The sequence below is a fragment of the Erinaceus europaeus genome, chromosome 21 (assembly GCF_950295315.1).
Source record: "Erinaceus europaeus chromosome 21, mEriEur2.1, whole genome shotgun sequence".
NCBI classification, from domain to species: domain Eukaryota; kingdom Metazoa; phylum Chordata; class Mammalia; order Eulipotyphla; family Erinaceidae; genus Erinaceus; species Erinaceus europaeus.
The window spans coordinates 2,841,657-2,855,196 of record NC_080182.1 but is presented as its reverse complement, the minus strand read 5'-3'; the positions used below and the strand labels follow the sequence as shown (position 1 = coordinate 2,855,196).

General features: G+C 54.7%; 1 protein-coding gene across 3 annotated transcripts in view; it reads right to left on the bottom strand.

Annotated features, from left to right (window-relative positions):
• CHCHD6 (coiled-coil-helix-coiled-coil-helix domain containing 6) overlaps positions 1–13,540 on the bottom strand; it is a 236,273-nt gene that overhangs the window by 90,744 nt on the left and 131,989 nt on the right. For 2 of the 3 annotated variants that reach the window (XM_016189914.2, XM_060180274.1), the window contains exon 5: positions 10,298–10,381. The exons of the other annotated variant lie outside the window; for it this stretch is intronic. In XM_016189914.2, the coding sequence (XP_016045400.1) occupies positions 10,298–10,381 (84 nt within the window). The remainder of the gene's footprint in view (positions 1–10,297; positions 10,382–13,540) is intronic. 3 annotated transcript variants of the gene reach the window in all.

Below are 13,540 nucleotides of genomic sequence, written 5' to 3'. Positions count from 1 at the left end.
TAGACAGATGATAGGTAGATAGACAGATGATAGGCAGATAGATAGATGATAGGCAGATAGATAGATGATAGGCAGATAGATAGATGATAGGCAGATAGATAGATGATAGGCAGATAGATAGATGATAGGTAGATAGATAGGCAGGCAGACAGACAGACAGACACCTGCAGCATTTCTCCACTGATCAGGGAGCTCCACCTCCACCCCTGTAGGTGGGGACCAGGAGCTTGAACTCAAGTCCTCAGGCATGGAGTCTACCAAGTAACCCCTTGTAATACCACCCCCACCCCCCAGAGTACTACTCAGCTCTGTATGCAGAGCAGACAGTGGTGTGGGGGACTGAACCTGCAACTTTGGAGCCTTAGGCTTGAGACTCTTTTGCAGAACTATTATGTTACCTCCCCAGCACCTGGTAATCAATTTTAAAAAAGGAAGAGATTAATCAATGTTGATGGAAATCAGTGGGCCTAGCATCCCCACATGGGGCTTGTGGAAGCAGGAGCAGCCCCCCAGCCCCCCAGCCCCCCAGCAAAGTGTAAAGGACTCCCTGCCTCTCTATGTATCTGGTGAAGTCAAGGATGGCACCCTCATAAGGAGGACTAGCACACCACTAGTTAGGCGTGCCAGCGGGCTTGCTGTGGACAGAGGTGCTGGACAGAAGGAGCTTGGAGACGACCAATAAGCAGCAAGTGTGACTTAGATGGAATTTTTGTAAACATCGTTAAGGTGACCAATGCTGTCCAAATGGAAGGAGGCGTGGGCAGTGCCACCAAGACGCACCACAGCTGCCTGTCTAGGGGAGACTGCTGCGGCTGACGTGATTCCCTTCTTTGGACTTATCTGCATTTCCCCTTTGTTTTGCTTTACTGCTGAGAACACATCTTACTGAAGAAATTGATATGAGCAGTTAAAGAAAAAAAAAAAAAAAGGCAGTGCTGCCCTATGGCTGGGCCAGCTCCAAGCAGACGACTGGGTGATTCCCAGCAAGTCAAGCTCCAAGGCAGAGTGTTTGATCTGAGAAGTCCCGGCTCCTCCGCCGGCATCAGGCAACAGGCACTCAGCAACAAACCCATCTACCTCCATGCCCCTGACTGCTTGCTGGGCTCCACCGTGCACTGAGCTCACTCTGAGGTTACATGGATGGAGACCCAGGAAAGGCCCCTGGGGACACCTAGGGAGAAGGAACTCACGGGGCCCAGAGGCATGCCACACTGGCTGGCAGACCATGGGGCACCCAGGTGGGGTCTGGGCCACAGCACCCCCAAAGCCAGGCTCGGAGACCCAGGCTTTCTCCTGAATGCCAAGGGGCTCTTGTAAGCCCCAGAACACAGCTACAGAGCCTGGTGCAGAGGGCGCCAGTGGGGAAGTGATGGAGTTGATTCAAGACAAAGACTAGCCAGTGGTGTCCATTGTAGGGGAGAACCAGGGCAACTCAGGACGGGTCAGCTGCATGGCAGGGATGGGACTTGACCCCAGCGCAGTGGTGACCGAGCATGTCAGATTCCCTCCCCAGCTGACACACCACCAGCGGCAGCCCCGCCAGTGACCAGGCCAAAGGAAAGGCCCAGGGCACACGCCCAGACAAACAGAGCTGATGGCAGCTGGGAAGCAGGCAGGGGAGAGAGAGGCCTTGGAGCGCCCGGCTAATTAAAATTCTCTGTTTAACTGGGTCTCTTGCTGCAGTGACCAGTGGAAACCTGCAGACATGACGGAGAGGCACTCCCGGCTCTTCAGCCCTTAAGTACCTATTGAGGAGACTTAATGTGTCGGGGAGACCGGCAGGCAGTCACCCAGCCAGGCAGTGCTGAGTGGGAGCAAAGCTGCCTCCAAGAAGGCTGCAGGAGCCGTTCGGAGACGCAGACTCAGTCCAAGCTTGGAGCATCGATAATTCAGGGAGTGACAGGAGTCGGCACTGGCCAACAGCAACTGAGCCATCACCAGCAGCTGCCAGTGATGCCGTTGCCTCTCCCGGCAAGGTTTACGAGCTATCCGGCTGGTTGGGCCAGGGTGAGTATGGGGTGGGGCAAGAACCTGAAGAGGTTTTGCAGCGAATCATTGGTATAAAAAGCAGGGCGGGGGTTCTGCTTTAGGTGGTGAGAAACTTAATAGGCTAAGAAGAGACTGCAAGGTGACAGCTCTAGGGGGTCCTGATTTATTCCAGAAACACAGTTGGGGAAAAAAAAAGGTCTATTTTCTTGGGAAGTCAGTGTTCATTCTCTGGGGGCAAGAAAATGAGGTAGTACGTGAGGAAAAAACACACCTCATGCTTCTGAGAGACATGTGTTAAAGTCTGTAGGGGAAATGCCATGGCCACTGGGATCTCCTGTAAAATTAATAGTTCGGCAGGAGTCAGGCGGGAGCGCAGTGGGTTAAGTGCAGGTGGCGCAAAGCACAAGGACCCACATAAGGATCCTTGTTCAAGCCCCCGGCTCCCCACCTGCAGGGGAGTCGCTTCACAGGCGGTGAAGCAGGTCTGCAGGTGTCTGTCTTTCTCTCCTCCTCTCTGTCTTCCCCTCCTCTCTCCATTTCTCTCTGTCCTAGCCAACAACGACATCAATAACAACAACAATAGTAACTACAATAAAACAAGGGCAACAAAAGGGAATAAATAAATAAGTAAATATTTAAAAAAAAAAAGTTCAGCAAGTGGGTCCAGGAGAGGGCTCAGCTTGTGTGCCAGGTCCTGGGTTCAGCCCCAGCAGCATGTGAGAGCACTGAGGGAACTCCATGGACATGGCAGAGTCCTGGGCTCTACTGTTCAGCCTCTCCCTCTCTAAAGACACAGAAAGAAAGACTGACTGAGCTGTGAGCAGCTCTGTGGTGTGGCTCACATAGGTGGTGCTGGGACCAGCCCCAGGGGGACGGGGAGTTGTCCTACTGCACTGCTCTGTTTTGACGGAACTGCCCCAGAGTAAGATCATCTCTGAATGTCCCCTAGAGTTCCAAGTCCTTGTCATGACAACTGCCTGCTTCTCTGTCTGTAACGGGTGGATGGTGGCCCCGGCCTCATGGGACCTTTGTGAGAACAGAAGGAAGAGGAAATGCAGTATGCATGGAGGCAGATGAGGTAGGCTGTTGGGCTTGTCACCCAGCTCTCTGGGTCCCTGTGAAGGCCAAAGGGAGTCCTATCAGGTGAGGCCATGCATTACACCTGGGGAGCAAACGCCAGCTTCCAAGTGCCGAGAAGACCAGCTCTGCAGACAGAGGGACATCTCTGTTGATTCACTTACCTCAGGAACCAGGCTGCAGAAAATCATGGCTATTTCTGCTTAACAGACAACTTGGACAACCCTGTCTGAACCTCAGATCTGAAGCTGCACGGCTGCATGTCATGGAGGCCTGTGCTGTCTCCCAGCCTCTCTGCTCACCTGGGTCTGTGCTAAACACTCTGCCCCTCTCCCACTGCCATCAGTCCCAGCAGACCTCACCGGAGCACCCTGTGCAGCAAACAGAAAGTGGGCCACCAGTTCCATGGGATCCCTGGCTTGGGTGCGGAGCCCAGAGAAAGCTGGCCACGAGGCCCTAAAAGCCCCAGTCTCTCAAACGTGCCTCAGAGGGCACCCACTTGGCTCCTCCCCGCTCAGAGGCTGCCGTGAGACGAACAGGAGGATTTCTGCAGAGTGCAGGGACGCGTCACAGAAACGGAGCATCTGCAGACACTGCAAAAGCCGGGCACAGGTCAGATACAAGTGGCAGCAGGAAGTGGAGGGAGAGTGACGGACACACTGGAGGTTGGAGGTGAAGGTGGGTGGCGGTGATTTATAAGACTCTTAATTCCAAAAGCCCTCCATTCACCACCTCTCCCAGCCTTCAGCAGGAAAACTATAAAGTTACAGGATCAAGATGCCAGAAACCGAGCCCTGGTTACACTACTAACTAACTGGGCCACGTTGGGGGCCAGAGCAACAGCAGTGGACATCCTACTGCTGGCTTCAGACAGGATGGCAGCTACCATCACACTGCCACACGTGTCCCAGCAGACTCATCCTCTACAGCACCCCGTATTATCTTGGAAAAGTCATTATCACAGTCTCTCTTGTAACAGAGGTGTGTGTGTGTGGGGGAGCTTATGTGACTTGATTGTGCTATAAAGCCAGCAAGGAGCGCTGCTGTATTTCAAACCCTGATACCCCTGATACCTCTGGATCTAAAACCCCTCACTGCCTGGGGGCTGGCTTCTTATCTGCCAGAGGAACTGGATTGGCCCAGCATTTCCCACTGCCTTTGTACCTCCTTGTTCCACTGATGATCTTTATGAAAGGATCTGGGTATGACCAGCACAGGTATAAAAGGCCCATTCTTGCCTTAAAAAAAAAAAAAAAAAAAGCTGTCCTAAGGAATATATTCTTTCACTCAAAGTACAATGTCAGGAACAGATCAATGACAATTTTATGCTGGTACAATTAACCAAATGGTACAGGGTGTGGGGGGCACTGGGGGTGTGGAAAGCCCTCTTTAGCTCACCTAGTGGAGAGCATCTGGTCTCAATAGCCACCTTCAAAAGTCTCGGGGGGAATCTGAGCCGATATGAGCAGGAAGAGAAATGTTCCCGCAGTGACTGGGAGAAAGAGCCCTTCCTCAATCGGGACAGGGCCTTGTTGGGCCATGCTCACATCATGGCCGTGTACTGCCATTGTTCTGGAAGCCTCTCTCATCCTGGCCCTCGCTGAGCTGCGGCAGTGCGCACCATGGGTGGAATTCTCTAGAACTCGCCTTCCTGTGGTGTGGTGGAGTGAGCAGAGAAGGCCTGCGAGCTCTGACTCACACCTCCAGTCGTGTGGCTTTGGGCAGCTGGTTTACCCCATGTCTCTGCTTTGGTCAAAGGTATAGTACAGCCTGTGCCACAGGGCTGCTGTTAGGATTAGCGCTCGGTCCTGTGAAAGAAGCCCTGCACGGGGCAGATGCTCATGACACCGCGTCACCCAGGAGGACAGAGAGCTGCGGGTCTGACACTTCTCAATCATCCGGGGTCAGCCCATCCCTCAGTGCAGTAGCTCACCGAATTTTCCCCTTAACAGGACCATTATTCTTCTGGACAATTGAGCTCATCTCTCTCTCTCTCTCCCTCTCTCTCTATCCGCCTTACAGCCCTTCAAGAGCTGTGAATGTTACCTCATAGGATAGATGTACTTGGCCGGTCACCCAACGCCCCTCAGGGCCTGACCCCACTGGACTCTTCCAGCCTCAGCACCCAGCTCCCTTCACATGGCCTCCACCCAGAAAAGCCTCGCTCCCTCTTCCTCCTGCCCCCGAGCTACCCACTGCTTCCTGTTCAGTCTCCTAGCATGGCTTTCCCCCAAGAAGCCTGCTCTTCCTGGCTCACCCCCTCCTCCCGGAACCCCCACTCCATCACTGCTTCCTGCTTGCATTGGTACACTTGCCTTTTATTCCTGCAAACGTTTACTGAGCACCTATTCTAGGCCAGACGCAGCAGCCCCATCCTGGGCAATGAGTCACCCTGTGACTCAGTCCAGCAAAGCTTCTGAGCTGCTGGACCTGCACTGGCCAGACAGGGAGAGCCACCTATGCCGGGGACCACAACAGGGTTGCCAGAGCCTGGGGCCCATCCACTGCGCGTGCCCAGGGCGTGAGCCCAGGACTCTCCCGGGGCATGGTCCTTCTGTTTGGGTCTATGGTGAGACAAACCCCATGACCACCAGTGTTGACCCTTCTCCTTCCTGGGGGAACCTCCCCCATGAAGGCCACTGTGACTGAGCGACTCTCCTGCTGAGGCCAGGCCGTGGGGCTGCTCTGAAGGCTGCATTGAAGGTAGCACTGGCTTCTGCCAGTCTGTGCCTGCTCCTGCATTTCCCTGGCAGTCCAGGGCTGGCCCAGCCCACGTGGCCACGAGGAAGGGGCTGCCATCCTCTCGTGAGAAGTGCTGTTGCTCCTATTTAACGCTGGGAGCGGCTCCCGCTTCCTGAGCAGGCTCTGACTGGCTGCCCCAGGGACGGCAGGCAGTGGGCTGCTTAGGGCTGTCAGTGCAGAGGCTGTGGCTGGGCAGGAGCCACATGACAGCGTCCTCAGGAGAAGGGAGCACGGAGAAGCGGGGAGAGCCAGGAGGGGGGCAGGGTGCTGCCCGTGGGGTGCTGGGGGCAGGGTGTGAGCTGCCCATCCTGAGGACAGAGCCCCGAACCCAGTGTCTCCCTTCCTTCCTGCCTCAGTCATGGAAGCACGACCTGAAAAATGCCCTCTCCACCTTCCAGATGCTGAGTTTGGGATGCTCGAGGCCGTCTGTAAGGAGCTGGCAGGCTTCCTGGTCATATGTGGCGTCCTTACCCTCACGTCTCCCTCCCTCGAGAGCAGCTTCACCAGGAGGCAGGATCCCATTTGTCTGGACAATCTCTGTGCCCAGGCTTGAGCAGAGTCAAATCACCACAGAAGTCTTGAACGGCTATTTCTTAAAGGCAGGAAAGGGGAGGGAAGTGGCACGAGAGGAAGCGGCTGCTTCCGTAGTGGGCCCTCTGATGGCGCGCTACCCACCGGGCCACCCGCTCCCTAACCAATGTGGCCAGGCCCCGCATTCCCATTGCAAAAAGGAGCCGCTGAGTATATGAGATTTAAACAGTTTACTTGGGACTGTAAGTTCTCGAGGCAGAGCAAAGGCTGAGCTGTCTGGACTCCAAAGCCTTGTTCATTTCTGGTGTACTCCGCAAGGCCCCAGAGTCAAGGGCAAAGACAAGCTCTGGGCCTGCCAGTTCCAGCTCCGTGGTGGCCAGGGTCCGGTTCGGAGCCACTCAGCCCTGTGGCTCCCACCAGGAGACAAGACATCACATGGGTCCCAAAGGGCTGCAAGTCACCCAGTCCACACTGAGTACTTCTGCTTTCTGCAGGAATCACAAAGCACAGCTGAGAAGTGGCTCTGGAAGACCAGCTAAGACGGCCAGAGGGGACCAGAAAAATAACTGGCGTGGCCAGCATGCAGCTCTGCCATGTGCAAGACCCACCCCTGCACTGAAGAAAGCTATGGTTTCTTTCTCTCTTTCTCTGCCTCTTTGTCTCTATCTTATAAATAAATAAAGGCCAGAGAGGGTCAGAACCATAGCTCAACCTGTTGTAAGTTCTGTGACTTACATGTCCAAGGCCCAGGAAGCTGCAGATTCAATCCCCAGTACTACCTTAAACTACAGCTGAGTAACACTCTGTTCTCTCTCATAGTAAGTAAATGCATCTTAACAGGGGGAAAAAATAATGATGATCAGAGAGCATCAGGGATGTAGTGAGGGGCAGAACATACACGCGCGCGCACGCACACACACACACACACACACACACACACACACACACACACACACACACGTGGCCAGGGCTTGATCACCACATCAAGACAGAGAAACAAAGGGAGGGAGGGAGGGAGGGAAGGGATTAGGGGAGCGAAAGGAACAAGTGCTGGCCAGACGGTCAACACCGGTCACCCTGATCCTGACAGTCACAGAGGCCAGGACTTGACCGACCCGCGCCACACACCTAAGTGGAATACAGCCCCATTCCCGCATGTGTTGGGCATGTGGGCATCTTCCATGACGTCGTGCACAGGCCCCTGGTGGGCCCTGCGTGCTGAGTGGACCCCTGTGAATAACATCAGGGTAGACGATGCCCTGTGAGAACCCAGGGAGGTGCAGAGAGAAGTCCCCAGCCCTCCCGGGAGCACTCATCTGCTAACTCCAGGCCAGAGGCGCTGGGACTTGGGTCCCTCCCCACTATGCAATAGATGGGAAGCCACCAGTGGCTGGACACCCAGCACCCACTGACACACTGCAGTCACAGTCCCTCCCCACCCCACCGACTCCCTGAAGAAGGCCCATTGACAGATGAAGAGATGGAGCTTTGTCCACCCAAGGTCACTTGGCGTCCCAACTCCATGTGTGGGAGCTGCCTGCAAGCATCCCAAGGCCTGCCACGGCCCCTACGTTCCCATCAGCTCGCTGCTTTCTGTGCTGAGGGAGAAGCACTTCTCACTTAGATCCTGCAGCGTGGGCGTGAGGAACAATTACTCAGAAAGATTAGAAAGCCCTGGAGCCCTACAAGATGCGGTCTCCACACTTGAGAATAATCACCGGGGGGATAAACGCTGCAACAGCAGAGGGTCGAGGAGCCTCCTTCTGCTTGAACATGGGGCTGGGTTACAGGCAGGCTCTCCTCTCCTGCCAATGACCAGGGGCTGGCATTCCAGAACAGTCTCAGCTGGGTAGGGCGGTGGGGCAGCAGGGTTCCCCGCCTGCCTCCTTCCACCTGCCACCACGCCTGCTACTTTGGAAGGTCAGGGATACGATTTAGCAGCTGGTCCAAGCTCCCCCTCTGCCTCTGCACAGACTCCCACCATCAATTTCTAAACTTGAAAGGCAACAGGGAAAGAAAGAAAGACAGAAAAGAAAAGATAAGAAAAGGAGAAAAATTATTGGAAAGTCCTGAAAGTGATGTGGACAGAACTGTGAATGTCAAGGTTTGAGTGTATTCAGAGAATGAAAGTAGAGTTACGTAAAAGCAACAGTTAATAAAAAAGATTGTCAGGCAACCGTGTTTCCCATCTTCCCAGCCATTACAGGAATGAAATTCTCCACAAAGAAGACCAAAAACCTTTCTATCCCCCCCAAAGACTGATGCAATTAGGCCCGTCATCTTGTCTCTCTCTTCTCCCCTTGCTCCAGCTCACCTTCCGTCCCCCCATCTCTAGTCCCACAATGTCTAGTCCCAGTGTTGGCCAAATGCAGATGTATGAGAAAGAAGGTCCTACTTTGCATTTCTTCCTCTTCTCTCTGGAAGCATCTGACAAAGGTTCACAATCATATAGGGAACCTGATTTTAAAACAAAACAATAGCAGACACCCCCCCCCCACACACACACACACACGTCTGCAGAGCTTGGGGAATCTAGAGCTGGCTTTCTGATGAGTGAGGAGAAGGACCCAGAAGAACTTGAGCAGGACAGTTATCCTTCCCTCTTGCAAAGCCGCGAGCTGGCAGTAAGGAGAACTGGAGTGCGGAGGCCAAGGGAATGACAAGGGAGGGAAACGGGAATTAGAGAAGGGAAAATGCTGAGGCTATTTCCCCTCCACCCCAAACAGACACATGCTTCTTTCTAGAAGTCAGATCCAGAGGGAAACCAAGAGGGAGGGGCACAGCGGGAGGCCTCGGGACTGCACACAGAACAACAGTAACAACAAAAATCTGTGCTCGTGAGCCATATGGGCAACTGTGATCATTAGAGCTATGGCTGGTGGAGCCCCCCCCCCCCTCAATCCAGGATCTCAAATCGTCATTAGCAGCAATAGTCAGATCTGCACAGGCGAGCAGTGGCTGCAGCAAACCTTTGCTTGTTAAGGGCCACCTCTCTGAGCCACTCAGGGATGTGGGGCTGTCGCCGGCAATGCTTGTGCTCATGTCTGTGACTGTGGCTCCCAGGGTGGGCAGGCAGGTAGGTTTCCACCGGGGGCGGGGAGGCCCTACCCCCCTTCAGTCTTCATGGCCTGGAATTGCAGGGCTCCACTGTTTCCGGCAGGCCGGGTGGAAGCCCCTATGGAAATCAGGCCCCTCCAGCAAACTGTCAATTTTCAAAGCTCCAAACCGTGACAAACGAGTCTCCCAGATTTGCCTGCGAGCAGCTGATGGCTCGAGCCTGCCTGGCATGCTGTCTCGGGCGCCAGGGAGAGTGGCTTGCTCTGACCTCCCAGCCACCCCTCCCGCGTCTTAAGCTATCTCTTCGAAAAACCTGTCACCATCAACCAAGCCCCACCCTCTAGAGTAACCAAGTTACCAAATGAATTTTCCAGTCACCATAGGCTTGGGGGAGAGAAGCCAGCACCCTAGGACGGTGCTGAGCCTTGGTTTCTCTCGTGCAACCCTGAGGCTCAGCCTCAGCGTCTCCACGGGGCAGACTGGGTACTGGCACACTGCACTCCACGCAGACTCCCTCCCCCGAGAAAATCAATAAGACAACTTTAGTATATTTGTATGGCGCGACCGCACGTTATTATTATTTTTACCCACCACAGCTTAACTAAAGCGAGGCAGGGATACGGGGTGTCTCAGCACCGCCCTGTGGTGAAAGTAGATTCTTTTTCTTCCCCTAAAATTGAACTCTAGCAGAGCCAGCCAGCCGCATTCACCAGAAAGCGGGCCAATTAAAATCCAATTATGGCTGTGAAGGCAACTTGTTGAAAGGCGGGGGGCGTGGCAGCTGCTGCAGCCAGCGGAGGGGCGTGGCGGTGGGCTGCCGGCTATCCAGGGCCCGGGTCTCTGGGGTCAGCAGGTTCCCTGTGCCCCAGGCTGGAGGGGCTGGCCCAGCGTGAGCTCTTACCTTCTTCTCGATGCGCCCCAGCTGCTCCTGATAGAAGGTCTCTCGGCGCCTCAGCTCTGCCTCCCGGCTCTCCAGCTCCCGAGCCTGGTGGGGAGAGAACAAAGCCCAGGTTAGCCAGCGGCTGCACTGCCGGGCTGGGGCTGAAGGGAGGCACGGAGGAGGGGTTCTGCTCCTGGCAGCATCCACTGGGAGGGCTGGAGGGACCCCGGATTCAAAGCTGATGGTATGCCAGGTCACCCTGCATGTCTGGTTGTTTAATTTGCACTCTGGGCCTTCCAAGGAGCAATGGCCAGAGGAACCCAGCCGCAGAGGACAAGTATTAGCATTTACTGCACGTGTACAGTGTGCTTCCAGAAGAATCTTTCATCCCTGCAGCGTCTCCACATCGTAAACAGGGTGTTAGGAGCCCCTGTGATGGAGGAGGCAGCAGAGGCTGTCCTAGACTTAGTCACAAGAGAGGAGCCTCAGTAGGTTCAGGTTCTGGTTGGGGAACCACCGCCACAGGCTGGAAGAGACACACAGGACACACAGCATGCCACCAGCTCTAGCTCTGAGCCTGGACGTCCGCCCCCAACCACCCCCACAAGCAGAGCACTGCTCAGTTCTGGCTACTGGTGAAGCTGGGGCTTGAACCTGAACTCTCACATGCAGACCTATGCACCACCACCGCACTGTCTCCTATTCCTGAAAGACCTTTCTTTTGGTGAGGCACTTGAAAGGACAACCTGCACCCACGACTACGCTGCCAGAACCCCAGCATCCTGGGGGGAAAGGCAGAAGTGCTGGGACACACAGCCAGATGTCTCCCGTAGCAAGCCAGCCTGGGCAGGCCACCTGGAAGCTGGCAGGGTGACACTGAGCAAACACCCTCTATCTCCCTGTCCCAGATGACTCGGCCGTGCTACAGAAACCTGAGCTCTGTTCCGGGCTCCCTGCATTGCTTCTCTCGATTGCACGGAGCTAGCTGATGACCGAGGTGGGGCTTGAACCTATGTCCTCTGGCTCTAGTCTTGAACTGCCTCCCTCCAAGCACACCAGGGCATCAGAACATGAGTCTGAAGTGTTCAAAAACCACCAGGTAAGACAAGCACTGCTGTTCTGGAAAGCCTGTTACCTTGGTGATGCTAACCTCCGGGCAGGAAATCTTTCTGCAGTGCCAGCAGGGGAGTGGGTACTGAGCCTGCTGACCACACAGCAGCGACCAAAGAAGGGCACAGGCAGAGAGGGCCACGTCTGGCCAGCAGGGCTTGGCACTAGGCTGACCACTTGACACCTGAGAGGGACTTGGCCACTGAGCGGCCTGGCCTCTGGCACACTATTCTCCCTGGCTGTGTGCTCCCCTCTACCTGCAGAGCTGAGAGGGAACTTGGCTCCAGAGGCAGTTGGAGCAGATCTAAAAAAAAAAAAAAAAAAAAAAAAAAAAAAATGCCAAGAAGGCTTCTGGAATGCCTGTGGAATGCCAACACTTCAGGAAAGCTAAACACAAACAGTGCGACTGAAAGCTGGGGATTTCTCGCAGGGCTGCTCAAAGCTCAAAGCGCGAGGCTGAGGCAGAGTCCCAGGAATGCAGCAGGGCTAATTGTGCTGGGCCGCCAGCAGCCGGCGCTGAACCACTGGCATCCCTGTGCCCTCGGAGACAGCAGGGTCCGGCACAGTGAAGCAGCCAGAACAGGACTATCTCCCAGGGCTCCCGTTCTGCCATTTTCCAGCCAACAGTCCTAGGCAGAGCAGGGCGATGACAACAGCAAGGAAGGCTGTCACGAGGGCCTGCCGCTGGCAGGCATTCTGGGGCCGGAGGGACAGCAGACAGGGAGGGCATTCCACACGTCTGCCCTCCAGCTGACCCAAACATCAGATGGCTCTTCGAGGCAGAGGCCCCGGGAATGCTCAGCTCGTGGCTATTGGGGCTTTGCCAGCATGGACATCTACGCCAGGACGAGGAGGAAGGCAAAGCTCCCCTGCTGTATGACTTCCTCAGACCACAGAGACTGTGTGTACGTATGTACGTGTACACACACACACACACACACACACACACACACACACACACACGAAAACAGAGGCATCCTTTTATGGTCTGTTTAATCTGCAATACAGCTAAGCTGTTATCAAGTGAGGAAGTGATTAAGGGTTCAGAGAGCTAGGAAGGACCGGAAGCAGGACCAGGAGTTGGACCGGAAGCTGGGCTGGCAGCTCCATGGAAGGAAGGGCCTTGCCTGACCCCAGCAGCTCCCCAAAGGCCTGGCCTCCACCCTGGGAGCCAGTGAGGTGGCCTCCACTTCATCCATTGTCAGGCCACCCCCATCAGTTCGGCTCATCTGAGATATCTAATGAGATCCAATGACTGACAGTGGGCAGAAGGTGACCTATGAGAAGAGACTGTAGGAAATGAAGACGGTGCCAGTGTAGATTGTAGCGGGATGCCTGGTGGACCCAGGGAGGGCTGCCAGAGCTGGGTCCTGATGAAGGGAGCCTGACCACTGCGCACAGCTGCCCCAGCCCTGCACAAGAGTCCCGCAGCAAGCATTCCCTGCTCAGCATGGCCGTGGCACTAAGGGAGCTCAGGCAGGTTTCAGTGGCTGCTTCAGTAATTTATCCACACATTAGTGAGTGTCTGCCCTGTGACAGGCACTATTGTAAAGGGGCTGGGGAACACAGGAGGGAAATGAGAAAGTTTCTGCTCTTGTGGAGCTTAGATCCCAGTGGGAGAGACAAATGCTTGTGCTGATAAATAAGATAATTTCAGAGAGCAGGGCATGCTGGGGAGACCACAGACAGAATAACTTGTGGGGTAGCTGGATGCTATTTTCTCTAAGGACAGTTCCAAGACAGTCTTCTGGGGGAAAGAAAAAATACTGAATAAAGCATGTTGCCGCCAATACAAAGGTAAAATATCACCATTATGAAGATCTACTTGGTGGATTATGGTCTTTGAATGGAGGAATTGAAAGGAATCCTTAGTGATTTAGTCAAGGACTTCCGACAGTCAAGAGAGTGCAGTGAGTTCACACTTTGATGCACCTACTCCGCTCTGCACACACTGCCGGGGCAGATAAAATGCAGGCGCAGAAACCCAGAAAGGCAGGGCCGGGTTCAAAGACAAGATGAAAATGTCCAACAGAACAGGAATTGCATGCAGAGTGGCATGCCTGCTGTACAGAGGCGGGGCTCCCCCAAATAAGAAGCTAATGCACACAACTCCCCAAGACCCTCATGTGGGGCTGTGGGTTCCATGTGCTTGAG